This window comes from Schistocerca gregaria, chromosome 9, assembly GCF_023897955.1.
Source record: "Schistocerca gregaria isolate iqSchGreg1 chromosome 9, iqSchGreg1.2, whole genome shotgun sequence".
In the NCBI taxonomy this organism is placed as follows: domain Eukaryota; kingdom Metazoa; phylum Arthropoda; class Insecta; order Orthoptera; family Acrididae; genus Schistocerca; species Schistocerca gregaria.
In genome coordinates, this window is record NC_064928.1 from 133776572 (window position 1) to 133791604 (window position 15033).

The following is a 15033-nucleotide window of genomic DNA, read 5'->3' on the forward strand; positions in this document are numbered from 1 at the left end:
CTCAGAATATGTCCTACCAACCAATCCCTTCTTCTAGTCAAGTTGTGCCACAAATATCTCTTCTCACCAATTATATTCAATACCTCCTCATTAGTTATGTGATCTACCCATCTAATCTTCAGCATTCATCTGTAGCGCCACATTTCGAAAGCTTCTATTCTCTTCTCGTCTAAATAATTTATCGTCCATGTTTCACTTCCATACAAGGCTACACTTCATACAAATACTTCCAGAAATGATTTCCTGATACTTAGATCTATACTCGATGTTAACAAATTCCTCTTCTTCAGAAACGCTTTCCTTGCCATTGCCAGTCTACATTTTATACCCTCTCTACTCTGACCATCATCAGTTATTTTGCTCCCTCAATAGCAAAACTCATTTACTACTTTAAGCGTCTCATTTCCTAATCCAATTCCCACAGCATCACCCGATTTAATTCGACTACAGTCCATTATCCTCGTTTGGCTTTTGTTGATGTTCCTCTTATATCCTCCTTTCAAGACACTGTCCATTCCGTTCAGCTGCTCTTCCAGGTCCTTTGCTGTCTCTGACAGAATTCCAATGTCATCGGCGAACCTCAAAGTTTTTATTTCTTCTCCATGGATTTTAATACCTACTCTGAATTTTTCTTTTGTTTCCTTTACTGCTTGCTCAATATACAGATTGAATAACATCGGGGATAGGCTACAACCCTATCTAACTCCTTTCCCAACCACTGCTTCCCTTTAATGCCCTTTGACTCTTATAACTGCCATCTGCTTTCTGTACAAATTGTAAATAGCCTTTCGCTCCCTGTATTTTACCCCTGCCACCTTCAGAATTTGGAAGAGAGTATTCCAGTCAACAATAACACTATAAATCCTCAAAATCAGCATCTCTGTCTGGGTTATCCAGCAGAAACGAGTCACACACATTTGGACGTAAGTACGTTACATCAAAGGCTGTTTGTGGACTTTTAAATCTTCCAAGACTTACCAAGCGCGAAAGCGCCGGTAGACAGGCACAATAAAATAACACACAAACACACACACAAAATTTCGAGCTTTCGCAACCGGCGGTTGCTTCGTCAGGAAAGAGGGAAGGAGAAGGAAAGATGAAAGGACGTGGGTTTCAAGGGAGAGGGTAAGGAGCCATTCCAATCCCGGGAGCAGAAAGACTTACCTTAGGGGGAAAAAAAGATAGGTATATACTCGCGCACACACACACACATATCCCCCCATACATATACAGACACAAGCAGACATATTTAAAGTCTCTTTAAGCCCTCACACTTAAAGTTCCCATCTCTGGCCGTAACCCGTCTTTCCATCAGTCCTTAATGAAAGTCCTCAATCCTTCCTCTCCCACATCCACACCAGCTGTTCAGAGCATCCTCCTACAGGCCAACTGCAAATTAGAACAGCATTCCACCCTCCACCTCAAAAAACTATCGAATCTCCTGGTTTCCCACCTCCGGAAGGGCAACTCACTCACCCTCCACAACCCTTCCAGCAAATCTCAACCTCCTCTCATTGGACACAAACCCAGTCTCTCCCATCTACTCAATCTCCCACTTCCAACTCCACTCCCCCCAAAACCTCAAAATTCTAAACAACACAATCTGGAACCACAACACCCCAATTCCGTAGTTAAGCTTTCCTCCAAACCTCCCTCCCAATCTGAAACCTCCGTCCTATCCAAAGGCCTCAATATCAGTCCTACTCCCAGATTCAACCAAACAGCCCTCATCAAAGATTTACTGTCCTACACTCGTAGTCTCTGCTGAAAATATCACTTTGCCACAAAGAAAAATAATCCTGCTCCTAATGATCCAACTCCCCAAGACACTATCGAAATTGAACCCTGCCCGGAACAGTTCCGTCCTCCATCACAGCGGGACCCACCTCCTCTTCCTCAAAATCACTCTCTCCAAACTTTCCAGGAATTTCTCACTTCCAGCCCTGCATCTCAATCCTTCTTGAAAAACCTAATTCGTATTCCCAACATCACCACAGCTGAAGCCCAGGCTATCCGTGATCTGAAGGCTGACCGATCCATCGTCATTCTTCCGGTGGACAGGGGTTCCACGACCGTTGTACTTGATCATCGGGAGTATGTGGCTGAGGGACTGCGTCAGCTTTCAGACAGCATTACATACAAAGGTTACCAAGGTAATCCCATTCCTGATGTCCAGGCGGAGCTTCAAGAAATCCTCAGAACCTTAGGCCCCCTACAAAACCTTTCACCTGACTCCATCAACCTCCTGGCCCCACTGACACCCTGCACCCCTACCTTCTACCTACTTCCTAAAATTCACAAACTCAATCATCCCGGCTGCCTCATTGTAGCTGGTTACCAAGCCCGCACGGAACGTATCTCTGCCTACGTAGATCAACAGCTTCAACCCATTACATGCAGTCTCCCATCCTTCATCAAAGACACCAACCACTTTCTCGAACGCCTGGAATCCTTGCCCAATCTGTTACCCCCTGAACCCAGCCTTGTAACCATTGATGCCACTTCCTTATACACAAATATCCCGCATGTCCAGGGCCTCGCTGCGATGGAGCACTTCCTTTCACGCCGAACACCTGCCACCCTACCTGAAACCTCTTTCCTCATTACCTTAGCCAGCTTCATCACTTCTTCACTTTCGAAGGCCACACATACCAACAATTAAAGGGAACAGCCATGTGTACCAGGATGGCTCCCTCGTATGCCAACCTATTTATAGGTCGCTTAGAGGAAGCCTTCTTGGCTACCCAGGCCTGCCAACCCGAAGTTTGGTACAGAATTATTGATGACATCTTCATGACCTGGACTCACAGTGAAGAAAAACTCCAGAACTTCCTCTCCAACCTCATCTCCTTTGGTTCCATCAGATTTACCTGGTCCTACTCCAAATCCCATGCCACTTTCCTTGGCGTTGACCTCCACCTGTCCAATGGCCAGCTTTACACATCTGTCCACATCAAACCCACCAACAAGCAACAGTACCTCCATTATGACAACTGCCACCCATTCCATATCAAACGGTCCCTTCCCTACAGCCTAGGTCTTTGTGTCAAATGAATCTGCTCCAGCCCTGAATCCCTGAACCAATACAACAACAACCTGAAAACAGCTTTCGCATCTCGCAACTAACCAGAGCCACTTCCTCATACCCCCAAACCCAGAACCTCCCACATAAGAATCCCAAAAGTGCCTCACTTGTGACAGGATACTTTCCGGGACTGGATCAGACTCTGAATATGGCTCTCCAGCAGGGATACGGCTTCCTCAAATTCTGCCCTGAAATGAGATTCATCCTTCACAAAATCCTCCCCACTCCACCAAGAGTGTCTTTCCACCATACACCTAACCTTCATAATCTCTTAGTTCATCCCTATGAAATCCCCAAACCACCTTCTTTACCCTCTGGCTCCTATGCTTGTAACCGCCCCTCTCACCACCACCTACTTCAATCCTGTAACTCAGAAGGTATACACGATCAAAGGCAGAGCCACGTGTGACAGCACCCACGTGATTTACCAACTGACCTGCCTACACTGTGAAGCTTTCTCTGTGGGAATGACCAGCAACAAACTGTCCATTCGCATGAACGGACACAGGCAAACAGTGTTTGTTGGTAATGAGGATCACCCCGTGACTAAACATGCCCTGGTGCACGGCCGGCACATCTTGGCACTGTGTTACACCGTCCGGGTTATCTGGATACTTCCCACTGACACCAACCTATCAGAACTCCGGAGATGGGAACTTGCTCTTCAATATATCCTCTCTTCCCGTTACCCACCAGGCCTCAACCTCCGCTAATTTCAAGTTGCCACCGCTCATACCTCACCTGTCATTCAATAACATCTTTGCCTCTGTACTTCCGCCTCTCGACTGACATCTCTACCCAAACTCTTTGCTTTTACATATGTCTGCTTGTGTTGTGTGTGTGTGTGTGTGTGTGTGTGTGTGTGTGTGTGTGTGTGTGTGTGTGTATGTGTGTGGGTGTGTGTGTGTGTGTGTGTGTGTGGGCGCTCCCGGGATTGGAATGACTCCTTACCCTCTCCCTTAAAACCCACATCCTTTCGTCTTTCCCTCTCCTTCCCTCTTTCCTGATGAAGCAACCGTGGGTTGCGAAAGCTTGAAATTTGTTTGTGTGTGTGTTTGTGTTTGTTACTGTTGCTATCAATGTACCAACACTTTCATTTGGTAAGTTACAGAATCTTTGTTTTATATATAAAAGGTAGTGCACAACAAATAGGCAGTAGATGAAATGGCTAGGAACACAGGGAAAACTTTTGAATTCCACTATAACACTGACACTAAAGTAGTCTGATGAATTTTTGGAATGATGAACTTTTTGACCAATGCGCTTACGTATTACACAATTTTCCCACAAAAAGTGGTGAAATATACTTACATGGCAACAAATGAAACATTCATGGAATTCAACTCATTTATTATTCCATCAACATGTTGGTTATCAACATCACCAGCACAGTCACTAATCAACACCAATGTAGTTGTCGTGAACTGTTTACCCCTGTTGACAGAAATGTGGTTCATTTGTCAATGAGAATTTTTAATCACACAGTTAAATAAAGTAGCAGCACTGCAGGAGAAAACATCTATGAAAAATAACCAAATCTAAGATATGATGATTACGGTTGATTTCTAGTAGTCTGCGAATTAGTAAACAAAATATATAAATCACTAGACATACAAGGTAAACCCGATCTCCATCCACAATTTTTGGAGGTTGTTCAGTGATATTTTCTGAGTAGGCTATGAGCTGATCCTTGCACAGAAGAAAACAGCAACCAGCCACTGTTAATGCATTTTATTGACAGATCTACATCTATGTGATTGCTCTGCTATTCACAATAAAGTGAATGGCAGAGGGTTCAGTGAACAATGTCTCTCTACTGTTCCACTCTTGAACACCACACAGGAAAAATGAGCCCTTAAATTTTTCTGTATGTGCCCTGATTTCTCTTATTTTATCATGATGATCATGTCTCCCTATGTAGGTGGTTGCCAACAGAATGTTTTCGCAATTGGAAGAGAAAACTGGTGATTGAAATTTCATAAGAGGATCCCGTTGCAATGAAAAATGCCTTTGTTTTAATGACTACCACTCCAATTCACGTATCATGTCTGCGGCACTATCTCCCCTATTTTGTGATAGTACAAAACGAGCTGCCCTTCTTTGAATACTCCAGAATAGGGTGGACAGGCATGGTTTAAGCAATTTCTTTAGCAGAACTGTTGCAACTTCTAAGTGTTAAGCCAATGAATTGCAGTCTTTGCTCTACCCACAACATTATCTATGTGATCGTTCCAGTTTAGATTATTTGTAATTGTAATCCCTAAGTATTTAGCTGAACTCACAGCCTTAAGATTTGTGTGACTTATCACATAATTGAAATTTAGTGGATTTATTTTAGTACTCATGTAAATAACTTCACTTTTTTTTTTTTTTATTAAGGGTCAATTGCCACTTTTTGCATCACACAGATATCTTATCTAAATCATTATGCAATTCATTTTGGACATCTGATGGCTTTACAGGATGGTAAATGACAGTATCATCTGCAAAAAATCTAATAGGGCTACTCAGATTGTCTCCTATGTCATTAATATAGATCAGGAACAATAGAGGTCCTGTAACACTTCCTTGGGGAATGCTGGATTTTATTTCTGTTTTACTCAATGACTTTCTGTCTATTATTACAAACTGTGACCTTTCTGACAGGAAATCATGAATCCAGTCGCACAACTGAGGTGATATTCCATAGGTACACAGTTTGGTTAGTAGATGCTTGTGAGGAACAGTGTCGAAAGCCTTCTGGAAATCTAAAAATATGGAATCAATTTGACATTCCCTGTTGATAGCACTCATTACTTCATGAGTACAAAGAGCTAGTTGTGTTTCACAAGAATGATGTTTTCTGAATCCATGCTGTGTGTCAATGAATCATTTTCTTCGAGGTAATTGATAATGTTCGAACACAGTACATGTTCCAAAACCCTACTGCAAATCAATGTTAGTGATATAGGCCTGTAATTCAGCGGATCACTCCTATTTCCCTTTTTGGGTATTGGCGTGACTTGAGCAATTTTCCAGCCTTTAGGTCTGGAACTTCCTATGAGCGAGTGGTTGCATATAATTGCTAAATATGGAGGTATTGCATGAGCATACTCTGAAAGGAACCTGACTGGTATACAATCTGGACCAGAGGTCTTGCCTTTATTAAGTGATTTACACTGCTTTGCTACACTGAGGATATGTACTTCTATGTTTTTCATCTTGGCTGTTGTTCATAATTGGATCACGAATATTTACTTCATCTTCTTTGATGAAGGAGTTTTGAAAGACCATGTTTATCATGCAGTGAAGGTATTTATTGCATCTTGTCACTGGTGTGCTTTATGGATGACCAGAATCTCTTTGAGTTTTCTGCCTGTTTTTGAAACAGAGTTTTGTTGTGGAAATTATTAAAAGCATCTCGCACTGAGTACGCGTTATACTTCGAACTCTGCCAAACTTTACGAGTTTTGAGGATTGTGTTCTTTTAAATTTGGCATGTTTTTTTCATTGCTTCTGCAACAGCGATCCGACCCATTTTGTATACCATGGGCGATCAGTACCATAACTTATTAATTTATGTGGTACGTATCTCTCAATTGCTGTCGATACTATCTCTTTGAAATCATTTCACATGTTTTCTATATTACGTGATCAGATTGGAAGGAGTCGAGAATGTCTCTTAAAAAGGTGTCAAGAGCATTTTTATCGACTTTTTTTTAAAAATAAATGTACTTTGCGTTTCTTTTTTATGGTATTCAGCCAAGCAGCAACTGCTTTGTGGTCACTAATCCGTGTATTCATCATTATACTCACTATTACTCCAGGATTATTTGTTGTTAAGAAATCAAGTATGCTTTTGCAACCATTTACACTTCAAGTGGGCTCATGAACCAATTGTTCAGATTAATTTTCTGAGAAAGCATTCAGTACAATTTTGGATGACTTTTATGCCTGTTGCCGGCTTTAAACGTATAATTTTTCCAGCATATCGTGGGTAGATTGAAGTAACCACTGACTAACTGTATGAGTGGGGTACCTATTTGAAATGAGACTAAAGTTTTCTTTGAACTACACAAGTAGTTCTGTACCAGTTTTGGACTGATTGGTCATTCTCAGACAGCTGTTTATATTTCGGCGCACATTTGCTGGTGTTTACATTAGCTTTTTGCTCTTTATTCGCCTTTGTGGTGAAAATTCCTTGGGATGGTGGAGCCCACAGCAAAAAAAAGTGTAAAACGACCTGTTTGACTGTAACTGTAGCTAATAACAACTGAACAATTACACTGTGTTCCACGAGTATTAGCGAGAGTTACAATAAAATAGGCCACTTGTGACACCGTTATTTGCTGTAGGGTGCCACCATTCTGAGAAATTCTCACTACAATGGGAACAAAGAGCCAAAAGCTAATGTAAACATCGACAAATGTACATCTCAGTGTAAACAGCCATCTGAAGATGGACCTCTTGGTTCGAAACCACTAACAGAGCTATTTGTGTGCATATATATCATTGTTAGCAGTGGCTGGTTGTTGTTTTTGTCTTTGCAAGAATCAACCTGTATTTTGAAGACCACTATTTTCTGAGCGTATCAGCATAAGGGACCCGTGGTCTCCAGTGGCACAATACAGAGCAATAATGCAATTATAATTTATTCTGTTTGTAACCTCAATTGCCCTTATTCCTGTGAAAATAATTTCACAACAATGAACCCATCTGTAATATGTAATCACTAAAATGTACTACACAAAACGCAAATATACAAGATGGCTCGAGTATGATGTGGACAGCATGGATAAGTGAGTGAAAGGAAGTCATAAAATCCAAGAAAATGTCTAATTATTACTGCAAATACGGGTTAAAACTATCCTTCATGATGAATATCCCATACGCCAGTCACATGAGCAACAAGGTATGTGTAGAACTTAACAGATGTTAAAAAGAACAGTCATATTTCGTGGCGACTGTGGAATAATAATAGAGACTGAAGCAGAGACAGATGGCATACAGCTGTCTGCACTATAGGGAATGTAAAATATTAGAGAGCAGGGGCTGATGTCCTAAACCATCTGCCCTGTAGGAGATCTAGCACGCAGGAGAGCAAGTTTCAGAAGTGGCTCTCTGTAGGTGGAAGCAGGACGCAATCACATTGCCTCTCTCCCATGCATCCCGATCAGTTATTCAAATAATGCAGGTCTATGTGGCATCTTACTATAGCTCTGTACCAGCCTTCTCCTGAAGTTGCTTCCACACAATGTTTTTTTATGTTCACCTTTGCGCATGTACTTATGTTTCCAACAGCATAACTACATACGCACATTTGTGTATGCATAATTTACTCAAAATGGAGACTGTGCATACAAATGCATTGATGCCGGGTTCATTGGGAATCTCTTGCACTGTTTAGCAAATGATAGGTGACAGGCCTATGTGTATTTTTTTGGGTAGTGTGTTGAGGTTTTGCTGTAAAGTGATTTATGTGTAGTTTATTTATTTAATCGTGTCAGAAGCACCGTACATAAAATCAGAATGATTAACACATACATATCAAGTATATAACAAATACAAAAAGAGTATAAAAGTATACAGACATATAAGCAGAGTCAAGTCTTGGACCAGACTCTGGCCATGTCCAGCGCTTCCGAGGTGGCATTCATCAAATCCTTCATGGTGCAGGTGCTGGGGCACAGGGCACAGCACACACTGCGTGAGGTGGCTGGTGGTTTGAGTGTGTCCACAGTCACACAGTGCCGGTTCATTTGAGAGACCCCATTTGCGCATATTCTCTTTGGATTGTGTGACACCAGAGCGCAGCCCATTAAGAGATTTCCATGTCGTCTATCCTTCCATATGGCCGGGAGGGAGTTCTTCGATTGGGACTAACCATTCCCCAAGGTGTGCGTTTTCTTCTTGCCACATTGCCAGCCTCACTTGCTACGGTGTCCCGACGATGTTTTCTGCTGTGTGTAGGAAGCTTTTTCTAGATTTTAGTCGACGGCAGGCTGGCTGGTGTTTGTACAGTGGGTAGGCAAGTGAGGTCAATGCCTTTGTCTTTTCCTTCCTGGCCACTATTTTCCTTCTAATATCTGGTGGGGCCACGCCTGCCAGGCAGTACAATTTATCAGTCGGGGCTGGTCTCAGACAGCCTGTGATGATACAGCAGGATTCATCAAGCGGTATGTCCACTTGCTTGGCGAGGCTAGAATTGTACCACACTGGTCACGCGTACTCCGCTGCTGAATAGCACAAAGCAATAGCTGTGGTTCTCACTATTCCAGGCTGTGGCCCCCATGTAGTGCCAGTTAGTTTGCGCACAATGTTGTTTCTCGTGGGTACTTTGTATTTAGTGTTCATGTAGTGCTTTTTATAGGTGAGTGCTCTATTTAAGGTGACGCCTAAGTATTTTGGTGTTTCGCAATGTTCCAGGGGCACTCCTTCCCAGTTAAGTTGTAGTCTTCTTGCAGATTGTCTTTTCTTTAGGTGGAAAGTGCAGGTTTGGGTTTTCCCTGGGTTGGGTTTAAGATGGTTCCCCTTATAGCTGGAAAGCTGTTTGGAGGGCTTCTGACAGATTCTGTTCAACAGTTTCAAAGCTGTCTGCTTGAGCGGTAATGGTGCAATCATCTGCATATATGAAGCCTTCGGTGCATTAATGTCTGTTGACGCCACAGAAAATACACTGGAATTTATAGTTGATAACAGACAAAGAAGTCATGGCATTCCACTTCAGAATATTATTTCAATAAATCATTTCCTGAGCATCAAGTATTAGATAAAATGTCTTCAATATAGCAAAGATGCTGAGTTGCAGAACGCACAACAAAAAGACTGATGCAAATATAGCTTTTGGACTGTGAGGTCTTCGTCAAAATTAGACGAGAAACACACACATGCAAACGCAACTCTCACGCACGACTGCAGTCTCAGGCAACTGAGACCACACTGCGAGCAGCACCAGTGCACGATGGAAGTGGCGAATAGGTGGTGGTAAACAGGAGGCTGCGGCGGGGAGGGGGAGGGATAGTAGGGTAAGTGTGGCGGACAGTGATATGCTGTTAAGGAGTGTGCAGGGACGAGGTGGAAAGAGGGTAGGGCAGCTATGTGCAGTTGGGGGGTTAGATGGAGGGCAGGGAAAAGGTGGGGAAAGGGGGGGAGGGGGAGAGGAGGAGGATAGCAGAAAAGGAGAGAAGTAAAAAGAGTAGGTGTGATGGAGTAATGAGGGCTGTGTAGTAATGGAATGGGAACAGAGAAGGGGCTGGATGGGCGAGGACAATGACTAACGAAAGTTGAGGCCAGAAGGGTTTCGGGAACATAGGGTATATTGCAGGGAAAGTCCCCAATTGCGCAATTCAAAAAAGCTGGTGTTGGTGGGAAGGATCCATATGGTACACGCTGTGAAGCAGTCATTGAAATGAAGGATGTCAAGTTTGGCAGCACGTTCAGCCCAGGTGCTCCACTTGTTTCTTGGCCACAGTTTGTCGGTGGCCATTCATGCGGACAGACAGCTTGTTGGTGGCCATGCCCACATAGAATGCAGCACAGTGATTGCAGCTTAGCTTGTAGGTCACATGGCTGGTTTCACAGGTACCCTTGCTTTTGATGGGTTAGGTGATGTTTGTGACCAGACTGCTGCAGGTGGTGGTGGGAGAATGGAGGATGTATAGGACATGTCTTGCATCTAGGTCTATTACAGGGGTATGAGCCATGAGGTAATGGGAGGGGATCAGGGGTTCTGTAGGGATGAACGAGTATATTGTGCAGGTTTGGTGGATGACGGAATACCACTTTGGGAGGGATGGAAAGGATAGTGGGCAGGTTATTTCTCACTTCAGGGATTTTGGAACACATATTATGTTCGAGTATAATGATTTTTCTGGAGACTAGAAATCTACTGTGTAGGAATCAGCATGGGTTTCGAAAAAGACGGTCATGTGAAACCCAGCTCGCGCTATTCATCCACGAGACTCAGAGTGCCATAGACGCGAGTACACAGGTAGATGCCGTATTTCTCGACTTCCGCAAGATGTTCGATACAGTTCCCCACAGTCGTTTAATGAACAAAGTAAGAGCATATGGACTATCAGACCAATTGTGTGATTGGATTGAGGAGTTCCTAGATAACAGAACGCAGCATGTCATTCTCAATGGAGAGAAGTTTTCCGAAGTAAGAGTGATTTCAGGTGTGCCGCAGGGGAGTGTCATAGGACCATTGCTATTCACAATATACATAAATGGCCTGGTGGATGACATCGGAAGTTCACTGAGGCTTTTTGCGGATAATGCTGTGGTGTATCGAGATGTTGTAACAATGGAAAATTGTACTGAAATGCACGAGGATCTGCAGCAAATTGACGCATGGTGCACGGAATGGCATTTGCATCTCAATGTAGACAAGTGTAATGTGCTGCGAATCCATAGAAAGATAGATCCCTTATCATTCAGCTACAAAATAGCTGGTCAGCAACTGGAAGCAGTTAATTCCATAAATTACCTGGGAGTACGCATTAAGAGTGATTTAAAATGGAATTATCATATAAAGTTGATCGCCGATAAAGCAGATGCCAGACTGAGATTCATTGAAAGAATCCTAATGAAATGCAATCCGAAAACAAAGGAAGTAGGTTACAGTACGCTTGTTCACCCACTGCTTGAATACTGCTCAGCAGTGTGGGATCTGTACCAGATAGGGTGGATAGAAGAGATAGAGAAGATCCAACGGAGAGCAGCACGCTTCATTACAGGATCATTTAGTAATCGCGAAAGAGTTACGGAGATGATAGATAAACTCCAGTGGAAGACTCTGCAGGAGAGACGCTCAGTAGCTAGGTACGGACTTTTGTTAAAGTTTCGAGAACATACCTTCACCAACGAGTCAAGCAATATATTGCTCCCTCCTACGTATATCTAGTGAAGAGACCATGAGGATAAAATCAGAGAGATTAGAACCCACACAGAATCATCCCAACAATCCTTCTTTCCACGAACAATACGAGGCTGGAATAGAAGGGAGAACCGATAGAGGTACTCAGGGTACCCTCCGCCACACACTGTCAGGTGGCTTGCGGAGTATGGATGTAGATGTAGATGTAGATAGTTGAAACCCTGGCGGATAATGTAACTCAGTTGCTCCAGTCCTGAGTGGTACTGAGTTATGAGGGGAATGCTCTTCTGTGGCCGAACAGTGGGACTATGGGAGGTGGTGAGAGACTGAAAAGATAAGTCATGGAAGATTTGTTTTTGCAGAAGGTTGGGGGATAATTGGATAATTATGGTTTGCGAAGGCTTCAATAAGACCCTCAGTATATTTCGAGAGGGACCGCCTGTCGCTGAGGATGCAATGACCACAGGTAGCTGAACAATACGAGGCTGGAATAGAAGGGAGAACCGATAGAGGTACTCCGGGTATCCTCCGCCACACACTGTCAGGTGGCTTGCGGAGTATGGATGTAGATGTAGATAGTTGAAACCCTGGTGGATAATGTAATTCAGTTGCTCCAGTCCTGAGTGGTACTGAGTTATGAGGGGAATGCTCTTCTGTGGCCGAACAGTGGGACTATGGGAGGTGGTGGGAGACTGAAAAGATAAGGCATGGAAGATTTGTTCTTGCAGAAGGTTGGGAGGAGAACTGGATAATTATGGTTTGTGAAGGCTTCAATGAGACCCTCAGTATATTTCGAGAGGGACCGCCTGTCGCTGTGGATGCAATGACCACAGGTAGCTAGGCTGTATGGAAGGGACTTCTTGGCATGGAGTGTGTTGCAGCTGTCAAAGTGGAACTATAGCTGGTGGTTAGTAGGTTTGATAGGGACGGAGATACTGATGTAGCCCTCTTTGAGGTGAAGGTCAGCATTTAGGAATGTGGCTTGTTGGATTGAGTAGGACCAGGCGAAACAGATGGGGGAGAAGTTATCGAGGTTCTGGAGGAATGTGGATAGGGCGTCCTCACCCTTGATCCAGATAGCAAAGATGGCATCAATGAATCTGAACAAGGTGATGGGCTTAGGATTCTGGCTGTTTATGAAGGATTCCTCTACATGGCTCATGAATAGGTCAGATAGGATGGTGCCATGCTGGTGCCCACAGCTATAACCTGGATTTGTTTGTAGGTAATGCCTTCAAAGGAGAAGTAATTGTGGGTGAAGATATAGTTGGTCATGGCGTTTAGGAATGAGGTTGTTGGTTTGGAATCTGTGGGGTGCTGGGAAGGTAGTGTTCAAGAGTGGTAATGCCATTGGCATTAGGGATGTTAGTGTAAAGGGAAGTGGCATCAATAGTGACCAGTAGGGAATGATGTGGTAAAAGAGACAGGAACTATGTAGAGTTGGTGGAGGAAATGGTTGGTATCTTTTATATAGGAGGGTACGTTCCGGGTACAGGTTGAAGGTGTTGTTCTATACCATCCTGGATTTTCCATTGTTTGATAAAATGTCTACAATCATATTGCAGTAAAGAATGCAGTACCATAAGTCTCAAAGTAGGAAAATAGAAAAGAATAAGACTACAAATTTGTGAAAAGTGTATTTGAAAATAGCTGATCAACATTCATGCTATGGTGACTTAATAGCACAAAACTGAAGATTCTGACATCTGAACAAAAGAAATGATGGAGCATGTGTAGCTCCTCAACAAAGCATTAGAAATTGAAATGTAGGACATCAATGATGCAAAAAAATACAAAATTGGAGAAGACAACCTCTGTTTTAGTGGATTCCAGAGTCTGACATTCCCGAATTTGTCAAATCTGAGTACGTTAATCTACATCCAATCTTTCATGATTGAAATTGTGCAAACACCTTTTTTACAAGATAAAATACAAATAACATGCTGAAAGTTAAATAACTTTCACTTATCAATCAAGAAACTCCCCCCTTAATTATTTCTTGTTTAAGGAATAGTAATTGAAACACTTCATTTTGAAATGGGAAATAAATAGTTCAAACTGATATTTGTTGCCAGTTACAAACATAATGTTATTGATGGCCTTACTGCTGCAGTTTCCCAAGCACAAAATCTAAAATCTCAATGTAATCTTCTGAAATTTGCAGCCAAAAAGTTGTCGTCACTTTGTCTTTCTTGTGCCTCTGTTATTTAGATACTTCATTATCCATAGAAGTCTCCACGTTTTCTTTTTCTGTCACTTTTTCATTGCGATAAATGCAGCACAAACTCCCAAGCAAAGAAGAGGATCTACAGTAAACTGCTCATACAACGAGGCAACGTGTCAACACAAGACCGCCCGTGCATGCATGCGTGCGTTTCTTTCACAAATTTTTGTAAATGCATTTTTGTCACCATACATTTGCAACTAAGCACGAGGAAAAAGGCATTGTGTGGACACGCCTCAAGAGTCATCAGGCACATTTTCTTTAGTGCTTTGGCAGATAACTGCAATTTTGTTTCATAACTTGAAACTGGAGTTGGCTGATACAATGCTCATAACATCTTTCCTGCAACTCCCAGTGTTAATGGAAAGCATCAGTTTGTTTTCCAAAGAACAACTCACGTGCTGCGCTGTCTCCAGTTGTCTGCTATTGCCACACAGCAGTGCTGCTGGAGTACTGGTTACTCTTCATATTTTTCTGTCCACGTTAATACATATTGCTATACTATATATCGAACTAGACTAACTTCGAGCTGCTCTACCAAATGGTCAGGAAAATTCTGCTCTATGAATCATTTTGTTTGTATTAGGGAAGAAACAGATGCTTTCAGTTGAAACTGGGTATCACATGAAACATGTGTGAGCAGTATTTCTCTGGGCATCTAAACATTGCAAAAACAAAATTGCAAATATCTGCTGAAATACTGGAAAAATGCACATGACAACTCTTAGGAGAGACATCGTGTTGAGGTATGTGTATCTGGCTGGAACAAATGAGTGTTGAATGTACAGTCTCTGCATGACAGAACTGCAATATTAATTATTAAATTCTTGGGGTCCACAGTGTGACTATATACAATTACAGGGCTGT

At 42.7% G+C, this 15033-nt stretch overlaps 1 protein-coding gene across 1 annotated transcript in view; it reads right to left on the bottom strand.

Annotated features, from left to right (window-relative positions):
• The window catches only part of LOC126291467 (uncharacterized), a 2161958-nt gene that overhangs the window by 103231 nt on the left and 2043694 nt on the right, over positions 1-15033 (bottom strand). Inside the window, exon 28 of the mRNA XM_049984978.1 lies at positions 4397-4519. Within this exon, the coding sequence (XP_049840935.1) occupies positions 4397-4519 (123 nt within the window). The remainder of the gene's footprint in view (positions 1-4396; positions 4520-15033) is intronic.